A 10,782-nucleotide genomic window follows, 5' to 3' on the forward strand; every position below is an offset into this window, starting at 1 on the left:
TTCATATATTAAGGGCTCCCACTGAGGTACAAATCCTAACAAAAGCAACAATAACCATTGCCCATAGCGGAAGTCAGACTGAAAGCAAAACATGTGTGCCTCTAAACTGCCCTTCTCTCTTTTTTTTTTTTGAGACAGAGTGTCACTCTGTTGCCCCGGCTGGAGTGCAGTGGCACGATCTCAGCTCGCTGCAACCTCCGCCTCCTGGATTCAATCGATTCTCCTGCCCTAGCCTGCCGAGTAGCTGGGATTACAGGTGCCTACCACCATGCCTGGCTAATTTTTATATTTTTAGTAGAGACAGGGTTTCACCATGTTGGCCAGGCTGGTCTCAAACTCCTGACCTCAAGTGATCCACCCATCTTGGCCTCCCAAAGTACTGGGATTACAGGTGTGAGCCACCACGCCCGAGCTCCAGGAGACTTGGATCTTTACACCACACGTCCGCTTTCCCTGGAAGCCTCAGTCCTGGCATGAACCTCTGCAAGGGGAATGTGTACCCAGAAAGAACTGTTTGTGGAGAGGAAGGAATTAAATAAAGAACCCTGCTGTCCCAGTAACCTCTCCCTCCCTCCTGTAGAACTAATGACTGGCCACACTGCCCAGGCCATGTCCCCACTGTTACCTTTTCACAACCAGAAAATTGTAGTCTTGTCCATAAATGGATTTGGATAGATGATTCAAGAAGTGCAGCAACTCCTTTCCACCCCCACTTGCCCTGAATCCCCAGCCCCAGAAAGCAATTTTAATATTTCTACCTCCTTCTTAGTTGAAGGCAGCCTTTGACTAAGCTAATTCAACAATACACTGAATTTAACAAGAAAAGGGCAAAAACCAGCCCCAGGAAATGTAGCCCTGCAGAGGCCACAGCCCTGCAGATTTTGAGAGGAGGGGAATGCTGGCGTGGTGGTAGCCTAGGGCTGCCAGGCTCTGGGTGTGTGTGTGGGGGGGGTGGGGGTTGTGTGTGTGTGTGTGTGCTTGCACACTGGGCAGGGGTGAAGGGAACAGACCAAGATGGAAGTAGGGCAAAGAGTCCAAGGTCCAGATGCTAACAGCTGCCACCTATCTGTCCAGTGTGGTTCTGTGTAGCCCCTATGGTGGGCTGAATAATGACCCCCAGAGATGTCCACAACCTAACCCCCAACACTTGTGAATCTGTTGCCTTCCATGATAAAGGGGAGTTGGCAGACATCTAAGCTAAGGGTCTCAAGATGGAAAGATGATTCTAGATTATTGGGTGGGCCCAATGTCATCACAAGGGTCCTCGCATGGGGAAGAGGCAGGCAGGAGGGTCCGAGGAGGAGGGGTGGGGATAGAGGCAGAGATTAGGGTGGTTTGAAGATGGCTTGAAGATGGAAGTAGGGAGCATGAATTAAGGAATGCAGCCGGGCGCAGTGGCTCACGCCTGTAATCCCAGCACTTCAGGGGGCCAAGGCGGGCGGATCACCTGAGGTCAGGAGTTCAAAACCAGCCTAACCAACAGAGCAAAACCCCATCTCTACTAAAAATATATTTAAAAAAAAAAATAGCTGGGCCTCGTGGCATGCGCCTGTAATCCCAGCTACTGTGGGGGGCTAAGGCATGAGAATCGCTTGAACCCAGGAGGCGGAGGTTGCAGTGACCCCAGACCACACCATTACACTGAAGCCTGGGAGACAGAGTGAGACTCCGTCCCAAAACAAGAAAAAAAAAAAAAAAGAAAAGAAAAAAGGAATATGACAGCCTCTCTAGAAGCTGCAAAGGGCAAGGAACTGATTTTCCCCAGAGCCTCTGGAAGGACCATAGCCTTGCCAATCCGTTTTGGGTTTCTCTCTTTCTTTCTTCCTTCCTTCTGTTTTTTTTCTTTTTCTTTTCTTTTTTTTTGAAACAGAGTCTCACTCTGTTGCCCAGGCTGCAGTGCAGTGGCACCATCTTGGCTCGCTGCAATCTCTGCCTCCTGGATTCAAGAGATCCTCCTATCTCAGGCTCCCTAGTAGCTGGGACTACAGGCATGCACCACTTCCCTTCCTTTCTTTTCCTATTCTTTTTCATAGATAGAGTCTCATTCTGTTACCCAGGCTTTGGGTTATATAGAACTGATGTCCCTTTCTTTTTTATCGACAGGGTCTCACCCAGGCTGGAATGCAGTGGTGCAATCGTAGCTCACTGCAGGCTCGAACTCCTGGGCTCAAGTGATCCTCCCAACTCAGCCTCCTGAGTAGCTAGGACTACAGGTGCCCACCACCATGCCTGGCTAATGTTTTATTTTTTGGAGAGACAGAGTCTTGCTATGTTGCCTAGGCTGTTCTCAACTCCTAGCCTCAAGTGATCCTCACATCTCAGTCTCCCAAAGTGCTGGGATTATAGGCATGAGCACCCAGCCCCATTTGGGATTTCTGACCTCTAAAACTATAAGAGAATGAATTTTTTTGTTTTAAGCCACTAAGTTTGTGGCGATGCATTACAGTAGCCATAGGAAACTAATCCAGCTTCCAAGAACTGGGGGCCCGGCCAGGCATCACAGGGTGCACTGGCGGAAGAGGCCGGCTCACCCATCTCTGAGCTGGGCATCCTCAGCCTGGATCCCTGCACCTTGACAGTCCTACATGGAAGGGTGAAGTCCCCTAGTGTGGCCCCAGCAGTTCAAAATCCCTTGGAGGTCACCCATGTGCTCCCAGGCAGGCTTCCTGAGAAAATGAAAACATCGAGTTTCTTCATTTGTGGCTAGTATTGCACCCTGTCAGTGTGGCAATGCGGTTCTCTCACCAGAAACGCTGACTGGCAACTTCTGCGTGGTTGAAAAACAGGGATTGGATTCACGGAGACTGATTCCTATGGTATGGTTATGCTGTGGCACGGCAAGCACAGGCGTTTCTGAGATAGTGACTGTTGCTATTTCCTTAACAATCTACATAAAATGAGCACCCATCAGGCAGAAGCCGGTGACATCTTCATTTCTGTTTTTCACATCTCTGTTTTATGGGCTCTTTTATATATATATATATATAGTATTTATTTTGAGACAGAGTCTCGCTTTGTTGCTCAGGCTGGAGTGCAGTGGCATGATCTCAGCTAACTGCAACCTCTGCTTCCCAGGTTCAAGTAATCCTCCCACAGCATCCTGAGTAGCTGGGATTACAGGCATGGGCCACCATACCTGGCTAATTTTTGTATTTTTAGTAGAGACAGGGTTTCACCATGTTGGCCAGGTGGTCTCAAACTCGTGAGATCCACTGCCTCGGCCCTCCAAAGTGCTGGGATTACAGGTGTGAGCCACTGCAATCGGCCTATGGGCTCTTTTTTTACACATTGGCATAGCCAAAGACCAAACCTTTTCCAAGACACGTATACACATGCATACACATACACACACACACACACACGAGGAAGTCGTGCTTTTGAAGGTGATCAAACCCAGAGAATACAAGATTTACAAGAGGTTCAAGTACACACTTTCTAAACCCAAAAAGTAGCAGTAATCAAATCAAAATACATGTTTGGAAAAAAGATTCAAATATGTTTTTTAAAAGCAAAGACAGTCACAATAAACAAGGCAAAGAATGTATCTGAAAGAGTATTCATATGTATGTTTGCAAAGAAAGAGAGAATAAGAAGTGTTTTTCACTTTTAGAATATGTGACATTAGATTCTTTGGGTTATATGGAACTGATGTCCCTCATGAAAAATTGCCAAGGAACTGGGGGTGTGTAGGGAGCTCCAGGTGATTCTTTGAGGTGAAATCGTGCGTGATTTTGGGTCCAGCGAAGGTATATAGTGGGAGGAGGCTCCCACAGAAGGTGGGGTTGACACAGGCTGGAAAGCATGCCTGCAAGGGAGGTTGGGAATTTGAATTTTCTGGAAGCAGTGAATCCTCACAAGACTGAAAATCCTCCCAGTACAGCAAGAGCATTCAAAAGATGCTGGACACTCAGAAATCAAGATAAATGGCCCCTACCCTTACCTCATAGATGTGTTATGAGGGTTGGCAAGAGGTCAATAAATGGTACCTCTTCTTATTAGAGGATATGGGCATAGCTCCCTGTTTGCCCACAGCGTTGTAGTGACTCATCAGATGCCCCATGGGCCTCCTCCTGGCTGTGGCTTACAGACGGGGTCCCCAGTCGCCACTCATGAACAGGCGTGAGCTACAAGGAAAGCTTCATCTGTGTTTACAGCTGCTCCCCATTGCTCTCATGACCGCGTGAGCTTTGCCCCCTGTCAGATCAGCAGAGGCGCTAGCTTCTCATAGGAGCTGAACCCTATTGTGAACTGCACATGAGTGGAATCTAGGTTGCACACGCCTCATAAGAATCTAGTGCCTGATGATCTGTCACTGTCTCCCATCACCCCCAGAAGGGATTGCCTAGTTCCAGGAAAACAAGCTCAGGGCTCCCACTGATTCTACATTATGGTGAGTTTTATAATTATTTCATTATATCTTATAAGGTAATAATTATAGAAATAAAGTGCACAACAAATGGAATGTGCTTGAATCATCCCGAAACCATTCCCCTCTGCCCGGTCCTTGGAAAAATTGTCTTCCATGAAACTTGTCCCTGGTGCCAAGAAGGTTGCCGACCACTGCCTTCCAGCAGCTGCTACCTAGCCTGAGCCCTTGGTTAATAAACTGCTCCTACTCATGCCCAAGCTGCCAGGTTTTTCCTGGAAGTCTGCAGGATGCCAGAGTGCAAAATTATTATATTATTATTATAATTAATATTAATATTAATAATGTTAATATTAATATTAATATTATTAATATTATTATTATTATCTTGCTCTATCACCCAGGCTAAAGTACAGTGGCGTGACCATAGCTCACTGCAGCTTCAAACTCTTTGGCTCAAGCAATCTTCCCGTATCAGCCTCCTGAGCAGCTGGGATTACAGGCATAGTCCACCATTCCCAGCTAATTTTTATTTTTAAAAAGTTTTTGTAGAGACAAGGTCTTGCTATGTTGCCCATTCTGGTCTCTAACTCCTGGGCTCAAGGGATTCTTCCTGTCTCAGCCTCTCAAAGCACTGGGATTACAGGAGTGAGCCACTGTACCCGGTCGAAGAGCACATTTAAACACACAGAAAAAATGATAGGCTCTTAATCCTTCCAGGAAATGGGGAATGGTTTGAGTTTTTCTGAATTACAAAACCCAAGACGACTCATTACACAAGTCCTGTCCTGAGAACTCATGAAAAAAAATCCCAGGCCTGGGCCTTCCAGTTGTTATCGGCAGCTTCCCAGGTCCTGGGCTGTGGCCCTGGGTTGTGGGTGCTTTTCGTATGTACCAAGATCAGGAATATTAAAGCTTCATATACTTAAAGTGTAGGAGTCTCCTGTTTTTCAAGGAGTTAAAAAGGAACTGGAAGATTTTCTTTTCTCTGCCTGTTGTCTCTTCTCCCTGACAAATTTCAGGATATCGGCCGGGCGCAGTGGCTCACGCCTGTAATTCCAGCACTTTGGGAGGCTGAGGCAGGTGGATCACATGAGGCTAGGGGTTCAAGACCAGTTTGGCCAACATGGGGAAACCCCATCTCTACTAAAAATACAAAAATTAGGCAGGCGTGGTGGTGCGCGCCTGTAATCCCAGCTACTCGGGAAGCTGAGACACGAGAATTGCTTGAATCTGGGAGACGGAGGTTGTAGTGAGCCGAGATCATGCCAGTGCACTCTAGCTTGGGTGACAGAGCAAGACTCTGGTTAAAAACAACAACAACAAAAATCAGGATATCATTCATTCCCTGTTTCCAGGAGGAGTGAAATGTAGAATGCTGTATGTATAATAGTAACTGTTGTGAGAGTTCCAGACAGGAGGCAAAAGACTAGAAAAGACTGGGTATTACTCGAATGATATTTTGTGACGGCCCCACCGGGGAAGCAGAAATGCAACAAGTGTAGGCTGGTGAAAGGAGGGGGCTGAGGCCCATGACAAACAGTGAGAAAACCCATCCCATCACCGGAGACCTAAGGGAATTCGTCCTTTCGCTAACATGCCAATTCCTCTGACCTTGATCCTGGAATTTCTTGGAACAAGGGGCACCAAGTCACATATCAAGGCCCCACTTGGCAATGATCAAGGCCTACTTTGAGCTCAGAGCTCTTACAGCTCTGTTGAATACAGGAAAGACACTCATCTACCCACTCACAGGTGTCAGCGGCCCTGCCTTTGGCTGTGTCAGTCCCCACAAAACGACAAACAGGGGAAGATGTAGTCAGAGAAGGCGATAGAGTTCTCAGGAAGTGGAGTCCAGAAGTTGTAGAATTTGGACTGTGGGTATGGCAGGAGTGGGGGGCGGGGGAGGCGTTACAGATGAAGGCAGGGAGAGGCACAAACAGTGGGGGTGAACAGCAGAGGAAGAGGCAGACAAGTAGGGCACATGTGACCTTCACAAAGTAAAACTTCAAAGACTCACTGACGGAATAGCTGGGTCTTGGGGAGCTGTGGAGCGCTTGATTGGGCAGAGCTGAGCCTCATTGCAAGAAAACGGAACAGCATGATGAGAAGTTTGCTGTGAAATGCGGGGCACTAGACAGGCCTCGCTAGGAGCCCACACTGCTACTCATTGGCTATGTGATTTGGGGCATGATCAGCCCGGTTTTGATCCAACAAGCAAAAGCATCATGTGATGTGTGTGTATGTGTTTGTGTGTGTGTGTTGTTACATTATAGAGATTTGACCTCACATAAACATGACAGATGTGTGCACAGTCCAGGACAGGCAATTTCCCCCTGTCCAGTGCTGGAGCCTGAAGTCCTCAGGGCAGAAGGCCGGGAAGAGAAGGTAGACAAGAGGTGGAGGAAGCAGGGACAAGCTGAAATCTAAGGTTCAGCTGCTACCCTCCTCAGTTGCTCTCTATCTCCACACCTCCAACTTACACGACCACACGAGATCCACCAGGAGCTGGAGGAGCCTGGAGCCTGTCTGTATCCCCGCCATCTAGGATGTCAGCAGAGAAGCCACAGGTCATGAGCTGCAAAGATGGATGCTTTGTGCCCTGCCCCAGCCTCCCAAGGGTAAAGGAATATGGCTGGACCTTTCCTTCCATCTTCCAAGTCTTGTACATTGCTAGGGTTTGAAGGTGTCCCCAAATTCCATGTGCTGGAAATTTAATTCCCAATATGGCAGTATGGAGGAATGAGGCCTTTCAGAGGTGATTGGTTATGGTGATCCTGCCCTCATGGATGGGTGGACTCATTCATGGACTAATGGGTTCAGGGACCAATGAGTTATCATGGGAGTGGGACTGAGGGCTTTATAAAAGAGGAGATGGGCGCGGTGGCTCACTCCTGTAATCCCAACACTTTGGGAGGCCGAGGCAGGTGGATCACTTGAGGTCAGTAGTTCAAGACCAGGGCAACATGGTGAAACACCATCTCTACTAAAAATACAAAAATTAGCCTGGTGTGGTGGCAGGCACCTGTAATCCCAGCTACTTGGGAGGCTGAGGCAGGAGAATTGCTTGAACCTGGGAGGCAGAGGTTGCAGTGAGCCAAGCTCACACCATTGCACTCCAGCCTGGGCAACAGAGTGATACTCCATCTCAAAAGAAAAAAAAAGAGGAAGACCGATCTGAGTACCTTAGCACCCTCAGCCCCCTTGCCATGTGATGCCCTGCCCACCTTAGGACTCTGCAGAGAATCTCCATCAGCAAGAAGGCCCTCACCAGTTGCAGTCCCTCAGCCTCCCAAACTGTAAGAAATAAATGCCTTTTCTTTATCAATGACCCAGCTTCAGATACTCAGTTATAAGCAACAGAAAATGGACTAAGACACACACAAACATCCTTCCCTGCCCATGTTACCTCAGAACTTTTCAGGAAGGGGAATTCTAGGAAATGCAGTTACAGTTTAGCAGACCTACCGCAGTGCAAACCCACCACAGGCCAAGTCACTGAACTCTGCTCGTGTCCCCATGGGACAGCCATTGCTTGCCTAACTGGGAGGTCTCGGTGTTATAATACCTAGAGAAGCACCACTGGCTGGCAAAAAATGTTGGCTTCTTTCTGCCATCCCCCGCCCACTCTCCTGAGGGAGGCAAGAGGAGCCCCTCTAGGCTATTAGAAATGCTTCAGAAAGGTCAACTGATTAGAAGGTAAGGAATTAATGGAAAGGGATGGTGCAGATGCAGGGTTTGTAGGGCTGAAGTGTATATAATATATGGAGCCCCGTTTATAAACAAATACACGACTTACTATAAAATTAGGCACCAAAGTATTGCTCCCCGTCCCCCCGGAGATGGAGCCTTACTCTGCCACCCAGGCTGGAGCACAGTGGCGCTATCTCAGCTCACTGCAACCTCCACCTCCCCAGTTCAAGCAATTCTCATGCCTCAGCCTCCCAAGTAGCTGGGATTAGAGGCACCTGCCACTATGCCTGGCTAATTTTTGTATTTTTAGTAGAGATGGGGTTTTACCATGTTGGCCAGGCTGGTCTTGAACTCCTGACCTCAGGTGATCCACCCGCCTTGGCCTCCCAAAGTGCTGGAATTACCGATGTGAGCCACCACATCTGGCCAAAAGTATTTCTTTAGAATGAGAAAACAAGTTACTTTTTTTTTTTTGAGACACAGCCTTGCTCTGTGGCTCAGGCTAGAGTGCAGTGGCATGATCTCAGCTCACTGTAACCTCCACCTCCCTCCTGTCTCAGCTTCCCAAGTAGCTGGGATTACAGGCACATGCCACCACACCTGGCTATTTTTTGTATTTTTAGTAGAGACGGGTTTCACCATGTTGGCCAGGCTGGTCTTAAACTCCTGACCTCAGGTGATCCACCTGGCTCAGCCTCTCAAAGTGTTGGGATTACAGGCGTGAGCCACCGCACCCAGCCATCAAAGACGTAACCTTGAAGCAAACTGCAGAAGCCTTTTTCCTTAGCCTTAAAATGGGCTCCACGTCCCTCCCTTCTTCACAGTATAAACTCCCTTCACATTTATCTAACTGTATGCTCGTGTCTAGTTATGTGCCTTCTTAGAGGTTCCAGACGCTAATCTTGAGACAGACAGACCAAGCCTGGAGATCCTGCTGCAAAATTCCAGATATGACTTCAAAGCGTCTAATTAAGAATCCAGCTATTGTTGAGATGATGTCAGCCCACGCTTCCAGTAGACTAGGACCCAAGACAGCCACTGGAACAGGACAAACAGACATTGTACTTAGCATAATCCTTGCCTGACTTCCACATCGTTTTCCCTTTTTAAATCCTTGTCTTTCCCACTCCCCATACCCAAGGTGATTGCTTTGGGGATACGAATCCAACCACTTCCCCTTGCTAGCTTGGGAAATAAAGTCACTTTCCACCACATCTCGCTCTTGTTAATTAGACTCTGCAAGCAGCCAGCGACTGAACCAGCATTCGGTTACATCCCCTGAGGCAGATGACACTTGCGAGATCCCATAACCCATTTCTTCTTAGTATGTTGGCATCTTTCCCCCAGTCGTTTTCTTTTAATTTTATTTATTTGTTTGAAAATGGAATCCTTCTTGCAATCATGTCATTTTCAGTGCTTTTTTTTTTTTTTTTTGAAAAGGGAACCCTTTTTGCATTCTTTTATTTTTCGGTGTTTTTTTTTTTTTTTTGAGACGGAGTCTCAGTCTGTCACCCAGGCTGGGGTGCAGTGGCGCCCTCTCCGCTCACTGCAACCTCCACCTCCCGGGTTCAAGCGACTCTCCTGCCTCAGCCCTCCGAGTAGCTGGGATTACAGGCGACTGCCACCACGCCCCGCTAATTTTTGTATTTTTAGTAGAGACGGGTTTCAGTCATGTTGGCCAGGCTGGTCTCCAACTCCTGGCCTCATGGGATCCGCCGGCCTCGGCCTCCTAAAGTGCTGGGATTACAGGCTCAGTGAGCCACTACGCCTGGCATCAGTGCATCATTTTTGAAGTGATTCCAAATTATCGCCCGGTTTTTTCATGTAACATATAAATATATCTCTATATCTGGAAATATCCAATGCATAATTCAATTGTCTGCTAGGTATTTCATCACATATTTTTACGAGGGTGGCCAATTTCAAAAGAGTTCACAAGGAGGAAATACAAGAACGTGGGAAGAGCAAAATAAGAGCTCTATGTTGCAAAACTCATTTTTGCTAACATGTCCAGTGGGCTCCCGGGACGACTTATTTTTAAATTCTTGGTCTCCCCGCACTGCGTCCCTCCTTTGCTGCGCTAGCTTATGACGCATCTTGGAAGAACAGGGCAGATTTAAAATCCTCTCCCAACAGGCGTCAGACTGGAGATGGTGCAGGCTCGGGCTGAGGAGCGGGCCTGCGGCTGCCCAGCTGCTATAGGACTTCCTCCTCGTGCACCGCGCTCGGCTCCTGGGCAAACCCCATGCTGTTTCGAAATGCTGGAACTTTCTGTCTCTCTCTCCCCCTGCTCGGAGCCCATTCGCCCCCAGAGCCCCACCCCCTCCTTCACTGGGCCCTTTCTAACTCCTTCCCCTTAAAACCCTTTTCAAAAGGGGGTTGATGGGGGGCGGAGGTTGCAGTGAGCCGAGATCGCGCCACAGCACTCCAGCCTGGTGACTCCGTCTCAAAAAAATAAATGGGGGGGGGGGCGGGGGGGAGTTGAAAGCCTAATATGTATTTTGGGGGCTATTAAAGCAAACATTTCTACTAAAGGGGCGAATCCTCGAATTGTGCGATCAAGCACCCAAGAGGAGAGTGAGGTGGGGTCAAGAGGGGTGGGGGCTCCAGGGAACGCCCGGGGGCCTGGGCCGAGGTCTTGCGGGGCCCTTCTGGAAGGATCGCGGCCCCTGAAGGTGGGCGTCCCGCGGGGCTCCAGTCTCCAGGACGTTCCGGGAGGCTCC

General features: G+C 48.5%; 1 protein-coding gene across 1 annotated transcript in view; it reads left to right on the top strand.

Moving 5' to 3' along the window:
* The first annotated feature begins 1,045 nt into the window (after positions 1-1,045).
* The window catches only part of IFNGR2 (interferon gamma receptor 2 (interferon gamma transducer 1)), a 57,540-nt gene continuing 47,803 nt past the window's right edge, over positions 1,046-10,782 (top strand). Inside the window, exons 1-3 of the mRNA XM_011999146.1 lie at positions 1,046-1,097; positions 2,749-2,816; positions 6,095-6,247. Coding sequence (XP_011854536.1) covers positions 1,046-1,097; positions 2,749-2,816; positions 6,095-6,247 — 273 coding nt within the window. The remainder of the gene's footprint in view (positions 1,098-2,748; positions 2,817-6,094; positions 6,248-10,782) is intronic.

Source organism: Mandrillus leucophaeus, unplaced genomic scaffold, assembly GCF_000951045.1.
Source record: "Mandrillus leucophaeus isolate KB7577 unplaced genomic scaffold, Mleu.le_1.0 Scaffold582, whole genome shotgun sequence".
Lineage (NCBI taxonomy): Eukaryota > Metazoa > Chordata > Mammalia > Primates > Cercopithecidae > Mandrillus > Mandrillus leucophaeus.